The sequence below is a fragment of the Talpa occidentalis genome, unplaced genomic scaffold (assembly GCF_014898055.3).
Source record: "Talpa occidentalis isolate TD23 unplaced genomic scaffold, MPIMG_talOcc4v2.1 talOcc4.12, whole genome shotgun sequence".
NCBI classification, from domain to species: Eukaryota; Metazoa; Chordata; class Mammalia; order Eulipotyphla; family Talpidae; genus Talpa; species Talpa occidentalis.
Window position 1 is genome coordinate 62644520 of NW_023601212.1, and position 27080 is coordinate 62671599.

General features: G+C 34.0%; 1 protein-coding gene and 1 non-coding gene across 7 annotated transcripts in view; both read left to right on the forward strand.

The window, feature by feature from the left end:
• KIFAP3 (kinesin associated protein 3) overlaps positions 1–27080 on the forward strand; it is a 138908-nt gene that overhangs the window by 21122 nt on the left and 90706 nt on the right. For all 6 annotated transcript variants that reach the window (XM_054693486.1, XM_037506506.2, XM_054693485.1 and 3 more), the window contains 9 exons: positions 3207–3338; positions 6185–6339; positions 6733–6788; positions 7458–7599; positions 13977–14076; positions 14879–15003; positions 19603–19701; positions 20765–20943; positions 23963–24125. In XM_054693486.1, coding sequence (XP_054549461.1) covers positions 3207–3338; positions 6185–6339; positions 6733–6788; positions 7458–7599; positions 13977–14076; positions 14879–15003; positions 19603–19701; positions 20765–20943; positions 23963–24125 — 1151 coding nt within the window. The remainder of the gene's footprint in view (positions 1–3206; positions 3339–6184; positions 6340–6732; positions 6789–7457; positions 7600–13976; positions 14077–14878; positions 15004–19602; positions 19702–20764; positions 20944–23962; positions 24126–27080) is intronic.
• LOC119242499 (U4 spliceosomal RNA) lies at positions 12245–12385 on the forward strand. Its single transcript, XR_008551313.1, has one exon. It is a non-coding gene; the product is annotated as a U4 spliceosomal RNA (small nuclear RNA).

Here is a 27080-nt window from a genome sequence, read left to right on the forward strand (position 1 = left end):
TGGCGCGGGAATGGCGCCTTTTGCACAGCTCCGTGCCTGGGCGCCTGGTTCCTGCTCACTCAGGGAGGGACCTTCACCTCAGTGAGGACCTCCGTGCGTCTCCCCGCAAGCCTAGGTCGTCTCCCCGTCTCCCCGCAAGCCTAGGTCGCAGGCGCGGGGACCTGGGCAGCCGCGATCCAGGTCTGCACTTGCTTTTCAAGCTCCCCGAGCGCGCCGCGTTTCTGCGCCAGCTTACTGGCAGCCCGGGCTGTGTGCGCGTCTCCCAGGGTCTTTGTTCTTCTCTAATGGCGCCCGGAGCCGTTCGCTCACCGCCGCGGCGGATCCTGCAGGGTTCGCCTCAGCTCCCGTTCACGGGGTGTGGTGGCTGCAATAGTTCCTTTCCACTCACGGTCCCGCTTGCTGCGTCCTTTGTTCTTGTGGGCCGTTTTGGTTTGTTGTTTTCCTCTTCTCTGCTGGTCGGAGAGTGCTGCCTCTGTGGGCGGGGGAGGGGAGCAGGGTTCTGCGCTTCCCTCCCTTCTGGTCCTCTTTTATGGCCACTTTCTTCTTCGGGCAGTTCTCTGGCGTCACCCGTTTATCTTCCGTGTCCCACTTCTCACTGGGACCTGCCGCTTTTCCTCCCTATTAACTTTTTTTAATGGGAGATCTTACTCGCAGCGTCTCCTCGCCGCCATGTTGCCAATTCCCTAATTTTTACTGGCCTACTAGTTTCTTTTTTTTTTTTTAAGATTTATTTATTTATTTATTTATTTATTTATTTATTTATTTATTTATTTATATAAGCACTGGGTACAGTCAGAAGCGCGGGAGGGTGAGAGAATTCACCAGAGCCAGAAAGGAGAGCAGAACAGGAAGACCAACAAGTACACTGCTGAGGGGAGCAGCGGGCGGCAGGAGAGATCTGCTAGCCATGTGGGATCCTCGCCCAGCAGCCAGGGATCAAACCAGTGCTGCAGAGGCTGCAGGCAGCTTCTCAACCCAGCGCTCAACCGCTGCCACCAGGGAGACCCTGGCCTACTAGTTTCTAACTAATTCCATTCATTTAAAGCTTCACTGTATCTTTTACTGTCAGTTTAAATGGTGAACTACTATATTTGATTTCCTACTCTGCTTTTAAACTTGATTCTTAATTATTGCCTAGTACAGATTCCAGATTCTTATGCTCCTTTTTAGAATACTAGTGAGAAGATAATTCTAAAATCTCATTGAAAATATGATTAATAAACAAGAGTATTTTCCCTTACTGAAGGAAAAGCTTTGTGTTTCTGATTATTGGACTTAGTTTCTGTCCTATTTCTGTTCCTTCTCATCAGGCTAAAAGGCCCCTCTAGACAATTAGCTAGCAGTGATTATTATGCTTGTTTGCACAGATTGATCTCTTCTAGTATGATTTATTTTATCACCTTCTAAAGTGACCAAATGACAATTAGTGATTAATTCATCATTTATTTATGATTAGGTGAAGGATAGAATTACACTTTTAGTGATGAACTTAATGTAGTATATACACATTGACTTTTATTTCTGTGTATGAGTTTTGTCAAGTGATTTAGTTTTGAGAAAGCATATATAACCTTTAGAGAACAGAGACATCTGTTACTTGCTATTTATCACATAAAATGCTCTAACTAAAGTCATTACATAAACAAAATTTGACTAAAAACACAAGGACCCAGCACCATGTAACTGCAGTCTATCCCAATACCTTTCTTTCCCTCTCCCTCTCCCTTCCTCTTTCCCTCCCCCCTCACCTTTCCCCTCTCCCTTTCCCTCCCTTTCCTTCCCCCTCCCCCTCCCTGTAACTTTTCTGGGCTGGAAGAAAGGACAAGTATGGAATCAGAACTTGAAAGGAGAATTTTTTTGTCTTGTTATTTTGCTAATTTAATGTTTAGCATCTAGTCTACCTGCTGCTGCCCAAGTGTGCTGGTGATCTGACAGTTATGATGGGATGCTGATTTTAAAATAATGAAGAATTGACTTAACTTTTTTTAATTGCTGAAAACTTCCTTTTTTTTATTAAAGTAATATTGCATTATAATATATAATTTCCAATAGTTCATTGAGAAAGCATGTGTATATCCTAAAAGTTCAGATCTATCCTTCACCATAGCATTGTCCCCTTTGTCCTCATTTGCACAGTTGACTTTCAGTGATGTACAAATAGAAAATAATGAAATGTTACTTCATTAAAAAAAGAAAATCTAGGGCAGCCCCGGTGGCGCAGCAGTTGAATGCTGGGCTGCGAAGCTGCCTGCAGCCTCCACAGCGCCAGTTCAATCCCTGGCCCCTGAGCAAGGGTCCCACATGGCACAGACCTCTCCTGCCACCCGCTGCTCCCCTCAGCAGTGTACTTCATCAGTCTGCCTGCTCTACTCTCCCCTCTGGCTCTGGAGAATTCTCTCACTCTCCCGCGCTTCTGACTGTACCCAGTGCTTGTATAAATAAATAAATAAATCTTAAAAAAAAAAAAGAAAATCTAATGATTTTCCTATAAACAATAAATATTTGATGAAATACCAGTTGGTTTAATAAAATTTTATTAAATATATATTTTAAATGTTTCATTTCAAAAATTGAGATAAACTCCTATATAGAAAAAATTTTTTTATAATTTCAGGGTTTGGGTACAATATATATGTAGATCTGTGACTGTAGAACATAACCTGTTAGTGTTTTTGTGTTATGTAATTTGTGTTTTGTAATTTGGGTTAAGATCTGAAGAATGATTTAAATACTGATGTTATAATTTATAAAGTTATAGAAAATGTAAATATGTTAATACTACATTAACGTTTAGATGATTTCATGTCATTCTTTGATACATTCAGTGGGCTAACTATTGGGGGGTGGATTTTTTTTAACACATCTTGGGGTAGCTCTTTGGTTTTGAGTTGCTGACTTTAGCTTGAAGTATTTCTCTCCAAAATTTGCTTCATTTACTTTCTTTTATGTCTGATTTATCTTGGGAAATGTATTTTTTCCCAGATAGAACTATTCATAAAGATAAAACTGCTTATAAAACACCTAGAAATACTTATATTGTACAGAGTTGGAAAAAAGAATTATTTCTTGACCCAAGTCAAGAGTAAATCTGATTTAAATTCATATGTTAATCCAGCCCACATGTTTTTGGAACTAGAAACCAGGTTAAAATCATGATATTTTGTGAGTTTTTAATCTAACTTTGCTATTTTATTTTTATATTACAGGAAGGTTAAAGGAGGAAATATCGATGTACATCCATCAGAAAAAGCCCTTATTGTTCAATATGAAGTGGAAGCTACCATTCTTGGAGAAATGGGTGATCCCATGTTGGGAGAACGAAAAGAATGCCAAAAAATGTAACTTTTCTTGACTTGTGCACATTTTGAAAGTAGTTAACCTTATACAAACTTTAAAGAAAGCTGATGTTATTTAAATCTACATAGGTGATAAATGATTAAGACATTTTTCCAGACACACTTCATTTAAAGAACCAGAGACCATATTAAACTATAAGAAGTATATTTATTCCAGAGAAAATTGAGTTTATGTAAGCATAATGGGAACTTGTTGAAAAATACCTATTCCGATTTATCCCTTTTAGGAAATATATACAATAGAATGTAAACTAGTATAGCTTCTGAGAAATCAATTATAAAAGATTTGTATATGTGGAACTTTTTAGCTTAATTTAGGAAATTTGTGTTTAGGGTATCCTGTGTTCTTTATTATCTGGAATTGCAGGAAGTGGTATGACTTCTGGAATTCCCAGATGGGGTACAAAATTTGAAGTCATCCTTTCTTTGAGGCCTGTGTTACAGGCCTAACAAAAGCAGCTAGGATGCTGAACAACTCAAAAACAGGGTCTGTTGAGACAGTTTGAAGTATGAATGTGGACAGTAAATTAGGCACGAACCATTGGAAGGTGCCATAGATTGTCCAGTTTAGTTAGAAGTGATTTCTGAAAAACTTGGTGAAATTGGAGAAAAAAATTGTACTTAGTAAGCTACTTTTTTGTACTGACTCTATAGCCACTTTTAGACTAAGAGGCTTAAACTTAACAAGCAATCAAAATGTCTTAAGGAAATGAGATTTTAGCAAGATATCCTCCAATAGGCAGTGGATAAACAAATTGTGGTGCATCCATACAATATTGTTCAGTAATAAACTATGAAGCTATAAAATGACATGGAGGAAACTTAATGTATATTTTAAGTGAAATAACCCAGATTGGAAAAGCTACATACTGTATTATAACTAGAAGACATTTTAGAAAAGGCAAAACTAACGTCAAAAGATAAAGAGGTTGTTAGGAGTTCAAGGTATGAGGAAGGAGAGAATAGTTGGAGCACAAGTCATTTTCAGGGCCTGACTGACATTTTGCATTTGTCAAAACCCATAGAACTATACAATACAAAGGTGAACACCAGTGAATACTGTGGCTTCTGGTTAGTAATGTGTCAGTATTCAGCAATTATAACCAAAGTGCTACAGTAATGCAAGATGATAATAATAGAAGAAACTGTTGGGAATTGTAGGGGGTATATACAGGAATTCTGCTTTCTGCATAGTTTTTCTCTAATCCTAAAACGATTCTTAAAAAATATAGGAAAAGTTTTTTTTAAATACATTTATAGAATTTCTGTTGTAGTTTTTAATCACATTTGTTGAAACTGTCAAGGTTTCCTATTTCCTTGTTAAAATTAATCATGGAGAGATCTTTTGAGTGTTTTTTTTTTCCCTCTAAATGGATACTCCTGTCTAAGCCTGCTTTCTGATATCCAGCTAAACCTATATAAAAAATATAGTCAACAGTGTAAAAGACCTAAAAGGTAGGAAAAGAAACAATCAGATAAAGAAAAAATAAAGAGACAGAACATTCATAGTGATTTTGTTGTAAACATTAGAAGTCACTCTAATAAATGTAAGCATAAAAGAAATATATTATAGGCTATTAGGCGGCTCATAGAATCCCAGGAGGATCTAATTTGGGTTAACTATATATAGCTGGGAATAATAATAACTACATAGCTGGATTTTTTAAGGAGAAATCAGTTATATCTACATAATCAGTCTTACATTCACAGTTGCTGAGTACAGGACATTTTTCTGAGATCTCTGTCCCTGCTGCTTCTGATATCTTGATGTCTTTCCAAATATTGGCCATTTTCACTAAGAATTCATTCCACACAGCAGCTATTCACACTTCCCTTTTTTTGAAAATCAAAACCTTGCTCAAGTGCATATGCTTCGAAGAGTCCTTTGCCACCAGTTTTGAGTCTTTATCCTGAACTTGATTTTATGTCTTCATAGCTTTTCCTGTTGCCATGAATCTGTGAAGACTCACAATTATTTCTCGACTTTCAACAATCTGTTCTTATTGAATGCCTAGTGAATCTCCTGGACTAGATTAGAAAGGAGGGAGAAGCTGGTTTATTATTATTATTATTATTTATTTTTTAAAGATTTATTTATTTATACAAGAATCAGGGTACAGGCCAGATGCGCGGGAGGGTGAGATTCACCAGAGACAGAGCGGGGAACAGAACAGGCAGATGGACCAAATACACTGCTGAGGGGAGCAGCGGGCGAGGCAGGAGAGGTCTGCTGCGCCTTGTGGGATTCTCGCCAGCAGGCCGGGATCGTTAACCAGTGCTGCAGAGGCTGCAGACAGCTTCACAGTGTGCCGCTCAACTGCCTACACCACCAGGGGAGGCCCTGGTTTATTATTTTTTAAATGTACTAACAAGTATAAAATATATTAATTTGTTCTTCACACTTTCTTATGTATGTCTTAGCATGAGTCCTACTTTTTCATTCCATCTACCTTTTATGTAATTTCTACCAGAATAACTGAATTAAAAAATATTGTATCTTGTACCAAGCAGAGAAAATTAAGTGTATTTAAGTGTGGTCAAGAAAATGATTCATTTTTGGCGGTATGGAATCTCTTGTCCAATGACTAAAGACTATATCAGAAACACTTTTAAAGTAAAATGTGTAAATATGCTGTCCTACCTAGAAGAGTAAGATTTTATGTTCCCTTTGCTATCAGTTGTCCAACTCAGAGAAAACCATTTCATTTTTCTAAACCTAATATCTAATACTTTATTACATTTTAATACTTTATAAATTATTTATAAAAGAATGTATTGCTTAAGTTATCACCTTCTATCTGAGTTGGAAAATTCTAATATGCTTGCAGCATACGGCTTAAGAGTCTCAATGCCAATACAGATATAACTTCCCTGGCACGGAAGGTGGTCGAAGAATGTAAACTCATTCATCCTTCAAAATTAAATGAGGTAGAACAACTGTTGTACTATCTACAGAATCGCCGTGATTCATTGCCAGGAAAAGGTAAGTAGAATTTCTGACTTTTTGTTACAAAACCATAGTTGTCTAACTATAATTTGTGCTTTTGATATATGAATGGTGAGTTGGGGTTTTTGTTTTGTTAGCAAATCTGATTATTTACATACCCCAGAAATAATGGAAGAGGAAGTTAAAATTACTACCTAACATAATTTGGGGATTATGTATAGATTTTATTTATTTATGCTTTCCTTAATATCCTTGTTATAACAGATGATTATGGATGGGCATTTTTATAAAATCTTTTATATAAAGATTATCTCATGAACTCTTCAGTTTTAAGATCCCCAGCTTGTCTAGAATTAATCTCTGCTGCTAAAAATAAAAATTACTCAAAACACCTACTGTAATTCTCCTTATTAAAAAATATTTCTACAGAAAAAAAGGAAAAATCAAGCAAGCCTAAAGATCCACCTCCTTTTGAAGGAATGGAGGTAAGACTATACTTTGATCTAAAAGGGAACTGATTGTGAGGTGTTGCCTTTTATCATCAATAATGATTACAATCATATTAATCTGATGTTGAATTTTTTTTAATTTTTAAAAAAAATTTTAACCTTTTAAATGACTAAATTTCAAAGTAGCTTAAAAAGATAGAAAATGAGTATTCAATTGATAATTGATAAAAGATAAGCTGATTATGTTTTTTAGGTAATTTATTTTGATAAAAAAGTTGTGAAATATTTTAAATATTTTTATTATATTTTGAAATACTGTATTAAATATGAATATAAGTATGTTATTTTATTTAGTAAAGTATGTTATTTAAAGTATTAGTAAAGTATGTTATAAAGTATGTTATTTAATTAGGTGGCTTTATATTGATAGATTAATTTTAAAATTTGTATATATCCCATTATTTTCATATGATTTAATGGCTATATTGGAGTCCTAGCACCCAAAGATCTAATTTCTTCTTCTACAAAAAGGTAATTACCATGAGTTATTTGCAAACTGTGTATTGTTATAAAAGATATATATATATATATATATATATATATATATATATATATTCATGTATGGCACACAGAATATCATTTGTTTGACACTGGCTATGTTGAGGATTATTCTTTTGGAGTACTTCCTTCCTTTCTTTTTTTCAGATTGATGAAGTTGCTAACATTAATGACATGGATGAATACATTGAGTTACTCTATGAAGATATTCCTGACAAGGTTCGGGGCTCTGCTTTGATCCTACAGCTTGCTCGAAATCCTGATAACTTGGAAGAACTACTATTGAATGGTGACTTATATCTATAAATATTAAAAATAGAAGAATTATTGTAAAATATGGTTTAAAATTTATTATAAATGAGGAAGCTAAAATTATATCAAATATCAGGTACACTTATTTTTCAACTTTTCACTACCTTTTTTGGCACTCAAATTTCCTAACATGAGAACATAACATTGAAATATGCCCTGAAGAAGTCATAGATTATTCAGTTGAAACAAGGTAAAACAGGCATTAATGGTAAAGTATCTTTCCTCCTACTCTGAAAGATTTTTATTTTTTCAATTAGGATATAGTATCAAACTTATGGCATTGTGCAAGTATGTATATGCTTTTGTTAAGTTAGTTGGAGTTACTATATTAGTTTTCTTTTAGTAGCACAACAAAAGTAAACTTTTAATGTCATTCAGATTCCATTTGAATCAAAGTATTTTCTTTCATTAGAGTGCTAGTTAATAAAGAAAAAGGAGATAGAATGCTCTTAAAAAGCCTTTCCGTGGTATTATCACTAAAGAATTATTTTAAATACATAGTTTTCTTACACTGTTCTCAAAAATAAAATAGGTAAGGTGTCATTATTATTTGATATCTCTCTCATATAAAAGAGTGCTTTTTGCATGTATACACAGAAACAGATCCTACAGAAATACAAGTAATAATTTAAGGGATTTTGCCAAATTACCCTCCAAAATGGTCATACCATTTCATCTTAATACTAATAGAATATGAAAGCTGTAGAATTTTAAAATGTTTGCCATTATGATGTTGGTAATAAACAACATCTCTTTTTTTTTTTTGGTTTCATTAGCCTGATTTCTAATGAATTTGAGCATTTTCTTATGTCATTAGACTTTGGACTTCCTGCCACTAAAGTATATTTTAAGTATCCGTGTGTGTGTGTGTGTGTGTGTGTGTGTGTGTATCTATAAATCTGTATCCTTTTTCTTGTGTATGTGTATAATTAGTATATAAATATTGGATATATATTCTTTTACTTTCATGTGCTTAGAAATAGTTTCAATCTATTACTTGTCTTATTTTTTTGTATGATATATATTTTTTCCATCCATTTGCTTTCACCCTACTTGCATCTTTAACTCTATAATAAAATGTTTCCTTTGTAATCATTGATTGCCTGAGGGCAGGACAAGAGGGAGGGGATGAAAAGGAAGTATTAAAGAGTTATGAGAAAAAAATAATGTGTAGGTTTTGTAAATCCATTCTGCCCATTTCTGTCTTTCAGTTGGTGTGTTTAGTCTATTTACCATTAATGCAGTTACTCATAAAGTAGCATTGTTAGCTAACATTTTCTGTTTATTCTTTTTATGTCTTTTATCTTTTTTGGTCCTCTATAACTTACTTTCATGTTAAATAAATGTTTTCTATTAAATTAATCCTCCTACTGTTGTTTTATTATGTTTTCCTGAGTCACTTTCTTAGTGATTACCCTCGCATTATTGTTACCATCTTAATTTAAAATAGTCTAGTTCAAATTAATACCACCTTAATTTTACAGTATTTAAAATACTTTGCTTTGGGCCTCCCCGGTGGTGCAGCAGTTGAGCGCTGGGTTGCGAAGCTGCCCGCAGCCTCTGCAGCGCCCGTTCGATCCCTTGCCGCCGGCGAGGGTCCCACATGGCGTGACAGACCTGTCCTGCTGCCCGCTGCTCCCCTCAGCATTGTATTTCTTTGGTCTGCCTGTTCTGTTCCCTGCTCTGGCTCTCGTGAATTCTCTCACCCTCCCATGCTTCTGACTGTACCCAGTGCTTGTATAAATAAATAAATTAATCTTAAAAAATAAATAAATAAAATACTTTGCTTTAATATGCCATTATTACCTCCCCACTTCTTTGTACTATTGTGCAATAGCCTCAGCTCCATCAATATAGTTATTATAATTACTCATGTATGTTTTAAAAAATCATATAGAAGAATAGTACAATCAGAAATACATTTAATTGTATATTTTATATTAATCGATATAGTTATCTTTACCAGTACTATTTTTGTGTGGATTTAAATTACTCTCTAGTGTCCTTTCTTTTTTTTTTTTTTAAAGATTAATATGTTTATACAAGCACTGGGTACAGTCAGAAGCGTGGGAGGGGGAGAGAACTCACCAGAGCCAGAGCTGGGAACAGAACAGGCAGAGTGAAGAAATACACTACTGAGGGGAGCAGCGGGCGCAGCAGGAGAGGTCCTTGCGCCATGTGGGACCCTCACCCTCAGCCGCTGGGGATCGAACCGGCGCAGTAGAGGCTGCGGGCAGCCTCGCAACCCAGTGCTCAACCGCTTGCACCAGCGGGGAGGCCCTAGTGTTCTTTCATTTTATACTGAAGGCCTCATTTTAGAATCTCATAGGATTCTTTACTTAGGAATGGCTTAATTTCTTGTCATTGGTTAAAGTATAGTTTTACTGGATATTATATACATATATATAGGATATAGAATTGGATATATATATATATATACACACACATACTGGATGTAGAATTCTTGGTTGAATCTTTTTCTTTTAGCACTCTGTGTCACTTCACTGGCTTCATGTCTCTGGTTTAAGATGTAAAATCAGCTATTAATCTTATCGAGGATCCTTGTATATGTTGAGATGCTTTTCTCTTGCAACTTTCAACATTTTCTTTGCCTTTGCATTTTGCCAATTTGACTATAATTTATTTAGATGTGATATCTTTGAGGCTTTATTGCTTAAAGTTTGTGGAACTTCTTGTATATGAGATTAATATTTTGCATCAAAACTTGGTAATCATTTGGTCATTTTTTTGTTAAATATTTATGTCACTCTCTTCTCTCTCTCCTCCCTTCTTGATCTCCCATTATGTTTAGTTAGTGTGTTTGATAGTGTTTCACAGGTGTTTGAGGATCTGTTTGTTTTTTATTCTTATTTTCTTCAGGCTAGATAATCTTAATTGAATTGACCTGTCTTTATGTTCATTGGTTCTGTTTCACAGAACAGTTTACTATTAAGACCTAATGATTTTTCTTAATTTATGTTTAGTTTTATTTATGTATATATATTAAGGTAACTGGTTTACAACACTGCACCTACCACCAAGGCACCCATAATCCTTGAACATAATCCATTGTGCCTGGTCTTCCCTTTTCTCTCCATCTTCTCTTCCTACTCTCAATTTTACAGTCAGATACCTAGAGTTTGTTTTTGTTTTGATGTTGTGTGACTATTTTTTGTTTCAGTTATTTGGTTCATTTTTTCATAATTTGTATTCCTTAATTGATATTCTTTCTTTGTGAGACATTCTCAAGCCTCATGCTTTCTTTTAATTCTTTAGAATGGTTTCTTTTAGTTCTGTGAATAAATTTATTACAGCTGATTTTAAATCTGTCTCATAAGTTCAATAAATGAGCTTCCTCATGGACAGTTTCTATCAACTGCTGTATCTCTCAAGGATGGGAAATACTGTCCTGTTTCTTTACATGTCTTTTATTTGTTGTTGAAATAATATCATTGCAACTGTGGAAATAAGATTCCCAATGTGCCCCACCCCCTTTAAGCTTCAGGACTTGTTATATTTGTTGGTTGTTTAGTGAGTTTCCTAGATTAATTTTTGTCTTTGCATCCTCTGAAGCTGCTGCTCAGTTAGTTTAGTGGTAGCTACTGATTAGATAGAATTTTCCTAAATATATGCCCTAGTCTTTGCTGAGGTGCTCTCTATATGTGTGTGTATTCAGTCATGTCTTCATTGTTCAAACAAATGGTTTATAAGCCTTTGCCTTCACTGCCTGCTTGCATATTGCCTCAAGATTGGCCATATATGAGAGAATAGGTCCTTCCCTTGTATGTGCACATGCCTCTACAGGTGCAGGGTCTTCTATATTCCCAAGAGTATGTTGGAACTTTTCAAAGAGCCTGTGAATATCTTATTTCCTAGTTTTTCCCTTTTTTGTTAACTTCAGCTTCTCAGACTCCATTCACAGCTGCAATGTTGCCACCAATAATTTTCAACAAATGCCCTGGTAATAAGGCTATTCTTACAGAGCAAGTTCTCAGATCACATAAAGCATATGTCAGGCATGGAACTTTTTTTTTTTTTTTAAGATTTCATATATATTTTACTTGTTTTTTGTTTGTTTGTTTGTTTTTTTATTGAGGTAATGTAGTTTGTATTTTGGGAGAATAGCTGTCCCAGCAAACTTTCAGGTACATCAGATAGTAACAGTTCTCTAGAATGGGGATTTTAAGGAATGTCAAAATCCAGTCCCTGGAAGACTGTTGTTTGTTATGATATAATAGTTGTGATGCTATTGGTTTTCAAGACTATCAGAATTGCACAGAGGGAATAGAATTTGGGCATGCTGAAATACTGCAGAATTCACTGTTCTTACCAAGACTCATTCAGCAATACTTGTTATATGAATACTCCTTGAAATTAGTTAATTTCTAAGGTTGCAAAAAAGTTGATTTTTCAGTGCTTACTAGTATTCTCATTTTCTTGTGAAAGGGAGGGTTTTTGGAGGGCTTTAGTTTGCCATTCCCAAAGTGCTTGGCCCAGGATTCATTTTTGTTGAAAGTGAGAGAGATGAAATTTTATTTTTTTCCATAATAGGTATCCAGTTATTCCAGCCTAGTTAGTAAACACTCTCCCTTTTCCCAAATATTTGAATAAGTGTCTTTTTCAGCTTTGCGCAGTGGCAGTATCGTAGCCAATGAGGTTTATCCGAGGCGCGATTATTGCTAATTGAGTAAGTGTCTTTTTCTACTATATGCCTACCATTTTTATATTCTTTGAGCACTCTTGAAAGCTTATTCTGTGCCAAGTACTATCTCTGTATATTCGTAGATATGTTCTGGTGCTTTTTTTGCTTTTCCTTTGATTTATTTGGTGATTCCCATACCAGTATCATACTGTTTGTTGTTATGTTTTGATTTTGTATTTTGACTGAAACTATAGTATGTAGGAGAAATGCTCCATTTTGTTATTTCAGATTGCCTCTGCTAATCGTGCACATTTTCTTACATAATCTTTTGAGATCACCTTATTACTCTCTAAAATGTTTATCAATGGGATTTTTAAGTGTGATTGTATTCAACTTATACATTAATTTTGGGTTACATTTTGACTTTTCTAAACTGCAGTTTTCTTTTGCTTAATGACAGCCCACGTATAAATTCTGTAACTGTATTTTTATTGAGATATTTCTCTATACTAAAGGAGAAAAATGAAATAGAATTTGAAATATAGCTTGCTAAATTATGCTAAATTCATGATATTACTAAACATCTTTCTTCAAAATACATTCTAAGAAATACTATTTTCTCTTGATTGTTGTGGTAAATGTCTTTGGGAAATCTGAATTCAACAAAGGTAGATCAAATTCTTTATAAAGTAAGAGCTTTTGTAGCCTTTGCTTATTAATGTGCTTTACCTATTTACATGGCTTCAAAATAATTTTGTTAGAAGCATATACCAGTGTTTTGCACTGTTAGTGTGAATAACATTGTGAAATGCTATTATAGGATGTTTCTTATCTTAGTTTGTTTAAAAAATTCCTTACTAAATGGATAATAATATTATGAACTCTATTTCATAATCTGAATGACCAGAAAGCTCAAATAAACTAAACATTTTCACTACCTTAGTAAATACTGATAATACAGTCCATGAAGTGTAAAAGGTTGAGTGCCTACTAAAGAAAGTTTAATTATGATCTCTATAATCTCACAAATGTTATATTTTTTATTATTTTAAGAATTAGCCCTGTAACAACACTAATTTGAAATGAATTATGATACTCTGTGTTTACTTAATATGGTAATTCTTGTTAATTCATTAATTTTTACCTTTTTTCAAGTAAAAATATTTATTAACCTACCCTGAAGCTAATTTTGTGAAAGATTTTTTGTTCTATTTATGTCTGTTGGCATCAGCTTAGCATAATATTAAAATATTAGGCTGATTTTCTGTGTATAAGTTTTATTTAGTTATTAATTTGCTTTAATGGAGTCTGTATTAGCTTTCTAAACTGCTCATTATTTATTTAGACTTAATTTAATGTTTATCTTTATTCACAAACATGTAAGTCAGATGTCAAAAAGGAACGGGAAATGCAAATCAAGAAGTAAATAATCTTTTTATTAATTCCTTGTAACCTATAATATACATTTTATGTTTATCTAAATCACTTTTTTCTTTTCATAGTTCTAGACTTAAAACTACATGTTACTAGTTTTTAAGTAAAAGTTGTATTTCAGTTTGAAATATAACTGTTGTAGAAAGAAGCATCCTTCTTTTTTTGTCCTAATTCTATCTTTGTTTTATTACTTATTAATAAGTAGACATTTAAAACCAATCACCCTTTACACCAGAGGCAAGGTGAATGACCATTTTTTATGTCACCTCTGTCTTTAGAAACTGCCCTTGGTGCATTAGCAAGAGTCCTAAGAGAAGACTGGAAGCAAAGTGTTGAATTAGCAACAAACATAATTTACATCTTTTTTTGCTTTTCCAGGTAAGTATAAAAATTAGGAAATAAAAATATAAGTCTTAGCTCTATTTTTCTCTGCTGTGTTATTGGTTTAGATTCTAGATCACCGGTTTGCTCAGTTTTTCTGTGTGTCTGCCATGTACTACCTCTGAATTTTTATTCTATTTCCTATTTTCTTCTCTATTATTCTTTCTTTCACTCCATACTCACCATGCATGTTGATGCATACACATATATGGAGTGGTATAATATAATGGTTTAGAGTTTAAAAGCATGGGCTCTAGAAGTAGGCTGTCTTAGATTTGAATCCAAGTCCTGTTGTTTATTAGGTGTGTGATTCTGGTTATATTTCTTAACTTCTCTGTGTCTCAGTTACCTCTGCTAAAGTCTATGGATAATAGTAAGCACCCTCTTCTGATGGGTTTCAGAATAAAGTCTGATCAAGAATAAGTGCCAGTAAATATTACTGTTTTCTATAAATATACATACAGATACATAAATGCGTATGTATACGCAAATACATACCTGATATGTATTCATATATATTCTTTAGAAAGATGTTTAATGAGACATTGTGAACTTTCTAGCCAAGTAGAGAAATGCTTGACTCTATTCTAAAAATGTGCCAGCATTTGCTAATAAATATTTACTGAAAAATAGAGATGGCACAATTTCAAGTCATCCTAGCATATTGTGGGTATATTCATTTATTAAAATAAATATCAAATTTATTTTCCACATTGTTTATACCAGTGTTTAAACACGTTTCCTAAACCCCCCCAAAAATGTATTCTTCTAGATATATACTAAAATTTCTTCTTTGTAGCTTTTCTCAGTTTCATGGACTTATCACTCACTATAAAATTGGAGCTTTATGTATGAATATTATTGATCATGAATTAAAAAGACATGAGCTTTGGCAAGAAGAGCTTTCTAAGAAGAAGAAAGCTGATATCCTTTTAGAGTGGCACTTCTTCCTACTTTGTTGCCTATTACTATGAGTTTGGATGGATGGGCTGGTTTTTTTTTTTTTCTCTTCCATTCACATTATGTGGGAAAAAGTTATGAGTATATTGTAGGTTATAATGAAGATTGAAACTATCAGAATTAATGTAGTTTGACATATAATATTTATATATTTATAATTTTGATTAGTTGGTAAGATAGAGGGTACAAACATTTGTGATCCTGGATTACTGAATTGATAAATTTCTACACTATTATGCTCCATAATATCCATTTGGTTGGCTAGTTTGCTCCATCATTGTTCCTTATGTAGTTCTAGCTATATATATAAAATAAGATGACTTGATTGGAATGGGTGTAAACTTAGTGATGAATCTAGTTTTAAATTCTGTTTTTCTAAATAGTACATACAGATTTTAGGGGTCTGCAGAATAACAGAACCTGTGAAAGGAGCCTTAAAAATTATCCATTTTAACCTATCCTTCAATACAGTAATGTTTCTTAGAACTTCTCTTAGAAATGGGTTAGTTTCTTGCTTAACAGTGTCACTGCTTATTGATTTAGCCCATGCTATGGTTTGTTTGACATTCTGTTTATTATAATCTTCTTTTGCTTAGGGAACTAAAGTCCACTTCCCAATAATTTCTATCTCTTCATTCTAATCTGGTATACTGAAGCTATATAAGATATTCTCTTCAATATCACATCTTATGTTTGAAGATATTTTGCATCTACAACTTAATTCTTCTAGATTGAAGGCCCCAGCTTATTGATACCTGCCTTTTTGTGACTTGTTTTACAAATCAGCAAGCCATGCTGGTAACTTTTCTTTGAACCTAATATATTCTTTTTAATTAATTTATTTTTAATCAAGATAATATTTGGATACTCCCATCAGGTGTTACCACTGTAGTGCACCTACCACCAAATCACCCATAGTCCACTGTGATTCCCTCCTCCTTTGTTCTTACCCCTCCCCCTCCACCCTCTTCCCACCCGTATTGGTGCCTCAGTTCCATAGATAGCTATCCAGGGCTGGTTTTAAGCTTGTCTTTATCTGACTCAGTTTAGTTACTTTATATTCCACATATCAGACACCATCTGTTATTTATCTTTCTCCTCTGATTTATTTCACGTAGCATTATCCCTTCTAGCTCCATCCCTGTTGCTACAAATGACATGCCTTCTTTTTTTTTTTTAAAAGATTTATTTATTTATTTATTTATTTATTTGTTTGTTTGTTTGTTTGTTTATTTATTTATACAAGCACTGGGTACAGTCAGAAGCAGGGAGGGTGAGAGAATTCACCAGAGCCACAGCAGGGAGCAGAGCAGGCAGAAGGACCAAAGTACACTGCTGAGGGGAGCAGCAGGCGCCAGGAGAGGTCTGCGCGCCATGTGGGACCCTCTTCCGGTGGCGCGGAAGCAGCCAGGGATCGAACCAGCGCTGCAGAGGCTGCGGGCAGCTTCGCAACCCAGCACTCAACCACTGTGCCACCGGGGAGGCCTGACATGCCTTCTTTAGAGTCCCATTTGCTTCTAGGATTGTTTACCTGTACTGTACTTTGAGCCTGTTTGTCTTTGGAGTTTAGGTTTGTCTCCTGGAGACAGCAGAAGGTTGGATTCTGTTTCCAGATCCAACTAGATATTCTGTGTCTTTTAATTGGTGCAGTCCATTTATGTTTAAAGTGATTATTGATAAGTGATAGTCTGTTGGCTACCATTTTATTTTTAATTTTTCTGGGTCAAGCTATTTCCTTATTCAGTACTTTGTATATGTTTCTCTCTTCAGTTTAATTGTGTAAACTACTTTCAGTATTTCTTGGAGGGGTGGTTTAGTGTTTGTAAACTCCACAAGTTTGTGTATGTCTAAAAAGCTAAAAAGGTTTTTATTCCTTTTTCATATCTGAAGGAGAGTATTGCAGGATACAGTATTCTCAGCTGACAATTTTTATCTGCAGGTATTTGAAATACAGCATTCCGTTCTCTCCTTGTTATGTTTCTTCAGAGAATTTTGATGTTAGTCTGATTGGGGTACCTTTGTAGGTTATCTGCTTCTTGCCCCTTGCCAGCCTAAATATTATTTCTTTATTCTGAACTGTTGAAAGTTTTATTACTATATGTCTTGGTGTCAGTCTCACTTTATTTAGGTATACCACAATTCTTTTAGCTTCGTGTATTTGTACATTTATTCCCTTCTCTAGGTTTTCCCCCTCTGGTATTTCCATTATTTTTATGTTGCCTTTTCTTATGGAGTCAGATAATTCCCAGAGTGGAATTATCCACAAATTCTTTTTTTTTTTTTACTTTGTTTGTCTCTTCCCTTCTCTACCTGTGTTCTTTGTACAGTTGCATTAGACTATTGATCTGTTCTTGATCTATTCTACTTCTGCGACTTGCTTCTGAATTTTTCATCGCCTCTGTTTCTCATTTTAAATCCTGAGACTCCATTTTTATTTATGTAAAGCTTCATTTTCTGTCTTGAGTTCATTGACTTTATTTCTAATGACATTCATTTGTCTATCTTAGTTTTCTTCCATTTCTTTGAATTTTTTTTATCATTATAGTTTTATTTTTTAAAAGATTTATTTATTTATTTATACAAGCACTGGGTACAGTCAGAAGTGCGGGAGGGTGACAGAATTCACCAGAGCCAGAGCGGAGAACAGAATAGACAGACTGACTAAATACACTGCTAAGAGGAGCAGCGGGCACGGCAGGAGAGGTCTGCGTACCAGGTGGGACCCTCGCTGGCAGCTGGGGATCGAACCGGCGCTGCAGAGGCTGTGAGCAGCTTTGCAGCCCAGAGCTCAACCACTGCCCCACTGGGGAGGCCCTATCATTGTAGTTTTAAACTCTGCATCTGGTAGAGAGAACATGCTTCCTTCTCTTTGAAGTTGGGTTCTGGAGATCTGTTCTCTCTCTGTGTTACACTGTTCTTTTGAGGACTCAAGATGCTGTTTATGGGTTTTCCCTTCTCTCTATTATTAGTTTTGGTACCTGGCTGCTGTATGTGGAGCTTCTCCCAGGCATGGTTCTTCCTCGCGCCCCATTGGTTAGAGAGACTCACCTGTCTCGGCAAGCAGTTGGTGGGGTCTCACAGTAGGTCATGAGGCTTCTGGCCAATCTGTGCAGGTGCTGGTGGGATCTTATTGGAGATCATGAGGCCAGGCTACTCTGGTACCTTTTCTGGCTCAGGTCTAGGGTCTCACCACTCTGTTTGGGTGCGTCCAAGATCTTGCAGATGGTTGCCAGGCCTCTGGCCAGTCTGGACTGTACCTGATATTTATTGACGTCTCTTAAAACTTAAAAATATTATTTCTGATGTAAGGAGAATCATGTTTTTCACTTCCCCTTCATGGAAAATGTGAAAACATTATTCTTACATTATTTTTGACCTCAAAGATCCTGTGAGGATTGAAGTTCATCTCCCCAGTGATATATAGGTTAACCCCACATATTCTGTGTAGAATCTCTCGGGTTTGTATAATTGTCATTTGGAATCACCAATACACTAAAAATGTACTTTTATACGTACAAGTTTAACTTTTCTTAATTAGCATCTTTTCAAGTTTAGGTATTTTCTCTCTGTGTTACAAGCTTCTGCCATCTAGATTGGCATTGACCTAAACTACACAGAAAACTCAGTAATCTTGGGGACTTTAGATCATTTCTGGAGTCTGAAGCCCCCTGCATGTACAATAAATCCATTTAAAGTAAAAGCACAGAGAGAACCACTAATAGGACTTTTTAACAATCAGTAATGTACACTTTGTACTTGTTTATGACATGAATTGATATTTCAGTATGTGTTGAAGTCCTGCAAATATCTGACACCACTAATTGTAAGGTAAGAAAAGAAAATATTCTTCCAGTTATGCAAGGACTATAAAACACATCCAAATCTTGGAGATGTTAAGATATGTGAAAAATGGGTCTCAGAGTCCATGATAATTGAAGGACTATGGAAGTAATTGATAAGAATTCTGGTTGTTTCTCCTAAAATATAATTATTTTATTGTCTCAAGTTTCCTCATGTTTTTATACAAGTAGTATTCAACAAAGGGGCTGTTTTTAAGTGCCTGGGGTCCTGAAGTCAAACTGAAGTAACTGATTATTTCTGCAGGTGTCCAGAGGCAATACGCCATAATTTTAAAACTTATCCTTAACTTTGCAATATTTCTTTCTTGACACCTAGTCTAAAGAAGGGACTGAAAAGTTTTAGCTCAAACCTAGATGCTTTGAATATTGTGGGCATCTCTCTGAAGTGGAATTCAGCATTATTAACTAAATTACTCTTTAAGGGAGTGACCTTTTTCGTTTGTGGACCCATTTGATAATTTGTTCAAAGTTAAAGACTCATGCACATACATAAAACATTTTTATAATTGCTGGATATTCAAGCATTTGTGAAGCCTAAACATATATTCATCCAAGGACTCCAAGCATATCTGTGAACCCTACTTAAGAGCCCGGTTATAACAGTTATGTATATAAAATTTAATAGTTCTATTCTTCATAGTATTTTTCAGTAGGTTTTCTTTTCTTCAATGAGTATGAATGATCCTTAACTTATACTGTTTACTTGATGAAGACCCTGAAAACCAAACCTTGAGAAAAGATTATGAAAAAACTTTCAAAAAGTACCAGGGGCTTGTGGTAAAACAGGAACAACTTTTACGAGGTATGAATTCCTAAGTAATGAGAAAAACACCAAGTGCTTACTCTAAATCTATTTTGTTCCATTCTTGTCATATCTGTAAAGCTAATTCCAGAATAATTGAAATTTCCATAAATTTTAATATGCTAAAAACTTTCTGTCTTTAGCATGGGTAATGTTTTAAATTTCACTCCATTGTTTTTACATCAAAAGGTTCTATTCAGCTATTAAATGTATTAGATTTGTAGTTTACTTACTAAAAATAGTCTTTTCTTAGGCTTATTGAGAGATGTAAAAGTTCACTAGTATAGTTTCACAGTCATTTTGTAAGATGGAAAATCTTATGTAGTCGAGGGAGAATGATGTGGGACATTAAGTGTGTTCAGTTCCTGATTTGTTAATTTGGTTATTGATTTTCCCTCAACTTTATTGAGATATAATTGAAATGTAACATTGTATAGGGTTAAGGTATACAATGTGATGATCGGATTCACTGTATATTCCAAAATGTTTACCACAGTAAAGTTAGTTAACACATCCTTCATCTCATAATTAGCACGATGATGATGATGATATTGTTCTTGCTATGGTGAGAGCATTTTAGATCTCTTGTAGCTATGTTTAAGTTTTGTATGAAGCATTCTTAAGTATAATTCCCATGCTATACATTAGACTCATACTCCCAGAACTTATTTATTTTGTGACAAAAGTTTTACTCTTTGACCAATGTCTAGCTACCTATTTCCTCCACACCTTTGCCCCTGGTAACCATCAATTTATTTCTTTCTGTGAGTTCAGCACTTTTACCTTCCACATAATATGTGAGATCATACAGTATTTGTTTTTTTCTGAATATGTATATATAATATTTCTCCCTTTTTATATAATAAACTATATTGCATATATGTATGTGTTTTATGTTAAGTATATATCAGCAGTGGAAATGTTTTTTAATTCATAATTATATAATTTCAAAATAATATATTATCTTTTTAGAACTACTTGTTACTTTGGTGAGAAAAATGATTTATTAAATTGTTGATTCAATATACCAGTCATTTAACTCCCATCTATTTTACCTTTCTAGTTGCTCTTTATTTGCTTCTGAATCTTGCTGAGGATACTCGTACAGAACTGAAGATGAGGAATAAGAACATAGTTCACATGCTGGTGAAAGCTCTTGATCGGGATAATTTTGAACTGCTTATTCTAGTTGTGTCATTCTTGAAGAAACTCAGTATTTTTATGGAGAATAAGAATGATATGGTAACTTAAATTTAAACAGTCTATGTTTGCCTTTTTCAAATTACAATATTTTGATAAAAATGTAAATATATTCTCTCCCTAATGAGATCTAAATGAAGATTTTATAATAACAACTCACTTAGATGATTTTTACTAAGAAATATATTTGATGAATAAACAACAATGGAAAAAAATTAACTGTGATCATTGAAGCTGATAGAAGTACTTTTCTTTGTAAACATGATAAATATGGACTGGTCTCTGGAAATTGTAGGAGGTTAATGAATGATGAACACAGCTTGCTTAGAAAACTAAACTAGGAGAATAGGAGAATAAAAATTTGAAGTCTGAAGGTGGATTTGTATTCTCAAATGAAGAGCTTTAACTAGGACTGTAGGATAGTCACAGAGTGTGAAAATCGGAAGGAAAACATTATTGATTTAGCATTTATAAATATTTTAGGTGTAATCACTGGCATGAAATGAAAGAAAACAGGCATATCCAGGGCTAAATTATTAATGTTATCTTTATGAGGTGAAAAATTACAATAAAGATGTAAAGCATAATATAAATAAATGCCTTTAAGGGGAGGAAAGAGCAAAAGGGCCTTTGGTGATGAATCATGGGTGATGTGGTGGTGGGAAAACTATAGGGACTGCTCCTGAGGGGAGAAACCAATTACTATACACAAATGAACAGAGACATAAGAACATTAATTAATTAATTTAAAAAATAAAAATAAATAGTTTAGAACTATAATAAAAGAAAAACAATCAAATTATTCATAACTCTTTGTTAGTGCTCAAAATGGAATTATGTAGAATTTCTCTCCTGTTAGCCATTGCTATGTAACTAAAAGACATGTTTTTATATACAAGATTTATCTGATTGATGTTAAGAAATGTGAATAGAGGGTTTTACCAAATAAGTTCTGCCCTCTCTGATTGTTTAGCTCTCTTGAAGCAATTTCGGTTTTCTAAAGTAGGAGTCAACAAAGTTTTTTGTAAATGGCAAACTAGTCAATATTTTTAGACCTCCCAGGTCATAGATTTCTTTTGCAGCTACTCAACTCTGTTGTTGTAGCATGATAGCAGCCATAGACAGTTTAAACAAATGAGAATGGCTATGTTCTAACAAAAGTTTATTTTTAGAAACTGAAGTTAGAATTTCATGTAATTTTCATGTGTCATGGAATGCTTTTCTTCATTTCATTTTTTCACCCATTTAAAAATGTAAATGTCAGAAAAACATTTTTAGCTTTTGGGTTTATGAAAACAGATGGCATGCCAGGTTATGTCCATTAGCCTTTATTTGCTGACCCCTATCCTAGAGTTTCAATTATTACTCATAGCACAGCTTCTCTCCTCATTTTTCCAAATGTCTACTTACTATCATATCAAATAAACATGACAAAAATTAAAATAATTTTTTGCCTTCCTTGTTTTAGATATGTTTTTAATTTATAGATCCTAGTATGGTGTTACATTCACATTACTGACTGCAGAAGGGCACCTAACACTTTTCTCTTTTTTGAGATAGGCCTTCTTAGAAGGTTCACTCTTGTCTGGTGTTGGGGAACTTGAATTTCAGGAGTGCTCTTATTGTTCCCTAACTGATAAGTGCCACTCAATGTGTCTAAACTACACAAGGAATGTGATTTATGCTAAGCACCCACTTTCCTTCTGGAGTCTGGAATTTTGATTTGTTCTAGGTAGAGGGTTCCTGTGTAACCAATTACCTCACATCCCCCCAAAAAAGAGTATTGCCTCTTAGTCTCAGTTTAATGCTGGATCATGTCCTACGTGACTCTGAGGAGGGGATTCTAGGAAGTTTACACCTAGTTTCCTCTGGATTATGCCTCCATGGGCTTTTCCCCTTTTTGTTTTTATTTTGCATTCTTTCATTTTAATAAATCATATTCATGAATATGACTATATGCTGATTCCTGTGAATCCTCCTAACAAGTTTCTGAACCTGGTGACAGTCTTAGGTACTCAAAACACTTACCAAAGCAAAAACCTGGAAGTCATCTGAAAGGCTGCTTCACTTCTCTTTCAAATGCTTTGATATTACTGTTTAAACTCTCAAGTTTTTCTTTCCTCTTCAGCATCTTTGCCTTTTTCTTGACCAAGACGCTAATCATCTTACCTGTTAATGCAATGTGTCCTTTAGTGTTTGCCCTCAACCTCTACCCATTCCAATCTGCCCTATACAGTGCTCCTTATCATTTACTTGTGTCTTTGTTTCTGTACATATATAGCTTTGTAATTCTAAAAATATTACCCTCTAAACTAAGCTCAGATCACTCAGTTGCCTTATAGAATAATATTAAACTTCTCAACAGAGCATTGAAAACTTTTTATGATCTATCTAATATCTGTGTTTAATAAGCTGCTAGCACTGCTTGACATACATTATTTATACTTTGGCCATACCAAAGCACTTGCAGTGCCCAGGAAAGTTCTCTTTTAAGTATGAGGTCCTGTCCACTGGCTTTTTCTTCTACCTGGATTGTCATTCCCTTCCTTAACTACAGAGAAAATTCTTACTCATTTTTTAAAAACCTTTGTCCCTAACTTGAAATCTTTCCTGTTTTTCAAGGTAGTTTAGTAGTTTCCTCCCTGTTGCTTCCAGAGCACTTGGCATATTCCATTTTTGTCACAGTGCATTTTAAGTATTTATTTTATTTGTCTGCTCCTTTTAGACTGTGAAATTTTGAAGACCAAGATGAGATCTTGTTGGATTTAGCAGAGGGCCTGGCACTTAGTAACTGGTGTTAGTGTGTTATCAAGGACATAATTTAATTTATCTTCCAATTGATGCTATTAAGTGATGGAAGAGAGGAATGATAAGGGAATTTATATATTTCTCCAGCAATGTTTGATTTCAGAGTTTATGTATTAAAATGAGATTATAGAAATATATAATTTCTTTAAAATAAATTTCATAAGGATAAAGCTACAATGAAAAAATAATTATTGGTAATCATGTTGGGCTTATATAACAGACCTCATTTCATATTTCTTATCCATTTACATAGGTGGAAATGGATATTGTTGAAAAACTGGTAAAAATGATACCTTGTGAACATGAAGATCTGTTGAATATCACCCTCCGACTTTTACTAAATCTGTCCTTTGACACAGGACTGAGGAATAAAATGGTACAAGTTGGACTACTTCCCAAACTCACTGCACTCCTAGGTATGATTTTTAAAAATTAATGATAGTGTTGCTTGAACATTTCCAACATTATTGGAAAATTGAGCTCTGTGTTGAAAAATCTGCTGAACAGAAGCATTCTATATATGTTCTTTGGGAACTAAATAATAAAATGAAGCAGAATGAATGAAAAATGACCTGTGCCAGAATGTTCATGGTGCTATATAGAATGAAAGGGACTAGAAACTTTTAACTCTTCATTTACCCTTACTGAACCAAGGTAAAAGTTTATAAGTGCTACGTGGGAAGTAAGAAGGAAAAAATATTTTATCTTCAGCATTTTTTTAAAAAGTAGATTATCATATAAGTTCTTATGCTGCCATACTTTTTATAATTTTTTTAAAGATTTTTATTTATTTATGCATACAAGAACTGGGGTATAGGCCAGAGGTGTGGAGGGTGGGGTGAGAGGATTCACCAGAGACGGAGTGGGGAGAAAAACAGGCGATTCTATTAAAAAACACCGCTGAGGGGAGCAGTGAGCCAGACAGGAGAAATCTGCCTAGGATCGAATTCATGAGTCAGTGGCTGGCGACAGTGACTAGCAATAGCCACCAGTGAGGCCCAGCTATTGCCATAGTTTTTAAATACTGCTTACAAATACATAAGTTCATAAACTTTCTGTCATTAAGTTTAAAGAAACACTTTTTATATAGCATTAATTAGAAAATATTGTATTGAAGGATTCTGCTTATACTTATTTTCTTTAAGCTGTTACCAAGATAATCTGTATAGCAAGGGGAGATTCACGAGTTAATTCTTCTCAGTTCATGATGCTTCTTATATGTAATGCTTCTTAGTAAATTACGGACATGTTGTGGTAATATACATTTGAAGAGGTGAGAACCTAACCTCTTAAAACACATACAGTGTTGTAAACCAGCACTACTTTAATTAACATAATAAAATTAAACCCCTTTTCAATATCTGTTCTTACAGCCATCTGCCAACAGTGTATGCTTTATATTATGTCCATTCTGGACTCCTTACTGTTCCCTAAACAAGCTCCTTTATGCCTCAATACCTGACTATCTGCTTTTTTCCTCTACCTGCAATACCATTGCCTTTTTAACCAGAAAGCAAATTCTTACTGTGTTATTTTGTTTCAGTGCTGCAGTTTGATTCTTTTTTTGTAGATTTCTCCATATATTCAATAATTTTCAACACTTACCAATAGTAGTTGAATAGTAGTGGAATGATTTGTTTGTTAATTGAGGTAACACTGGTTTATAACACTGTTGGATTAAGAGGTATAGGTTTGGTGTGAAATGATTTATAATTAAGTTTATTCTTAACTATCAAATATCTATGAATCCAATCTCATCATATTAGTTAACATTTATTGGATGTTTACTCTTTGAGTCATTGTGTTATGCACATTACCTTGTTGAATCCCCATTTAAGATCTTTACTTGGAATTATACAATTTGATAAAAGTTAGAGCTCATATTCAAACGCAGGTTTATCTGCTTCCAAAGTTTGATTTATTAACTATTATCTGATTAAATAAACTTGATAGAACTATAATTTAAAAATCCAGTTCTCCTGCATCCTTCAAAATAAGTTCCTAAGGAAAGTTAATTCTTTTCTCAAAATAGAAAAACCTTTAGTTTATTGGTCAGTCCAGGATGTTTGGTCCTTTGGCCAGACTATAAATATTGAACAGGACTTTTATTGACATTTTAGAAAATACCTTATTGAGTATCTTTCAAAAATTGCTTTTGGAGAACCAAAATAATACATTTATTAAGAGAACAAAAGGAAACTTTAAAATTGATGGACTTTGAATTTATTTGTTTATTATGTGTTTGACAGAATTAAGTATCAAACATTAGGTGAGATTTTTGGTATGTGAAGATTAAGTATAACATGATACTGTATAGCAAATACTACTGTATATAGGAAATCTAGCAACTGTAGTTGTACAGAATACATCGACTAAAAGCCAAAATTCTGAAATTAGATTCCTCGACTTAAATATTGGTTTCACCACTACTAGCTATGTGATACTTGCGAATTATTCACCTGTATATCAGTTTTCCCATTTCTGATATGTAGATAATAATGGCACATGTTGATAGGAAAGCATTAAGTGAGATAAGGAAGTAAGTACTAGGAAATTGTGTGAAATAACAGAACACAAACAATAGATGGCTCTCCATTAAAGGGGTCTTTTTGATAAGTTTTCTAGACTTATACCAGTAAGAGTGTTTAATCATTTTATATCAGTCTTTTAAAATTTTATTGCTTTTGGGTATTCTCTTAAATTTGCTTTAAATATATGAGTATAATTTAAAAATTTTTAGTTGTTGAGAAACAGTCTAGTGTAGTGGTTGAAATCCTGGAATGTGGAACAAGAGATTGTAGGTTCAAGTGTTATATGGGTATTATCTATTTATGTTTCTATTATCATTAATTTGTCATTCTGAAGATAAATTATTTCATAGGACTGTAAATATATTTACTATGCTCAAGTATTGTCTCTGCTAAGTGACTCCAGAATAGCATTTATTTTTAATTTTTGTATATAGTTTTTCTGTTTTCCCTTCTTGTCCTTGACTGTCACTTCTCATTTCTTCTGCACTAGCAGCAATTCTATAGCAGCAATTTTCTTCTCCTTTAATGATACATTTCTATTCTCCTGTGGTCTTGGAAACTGACAACTGAACTTACTTGAAGTGTATATTTTTTAAAAAATGAATTCCAGTGAATGCCTTAAGGCTTCTCGTCTTATTAACATTCTTTAAGCTTTATTGCATGGATGTTGTAACACTTGTTTTAACTGTGTAGAAATCTACTTTGATTGTGCTTTCTGCTATTTTCAAGAAATTTCACTTAGGTTATAAATGATTTCTAAAATCATTATCTTTTTGTCAATGTCTGTGTTGCTTGTGTGAAAAATTAAATCATAAACTCCAACACAATAAGATTCTCAAT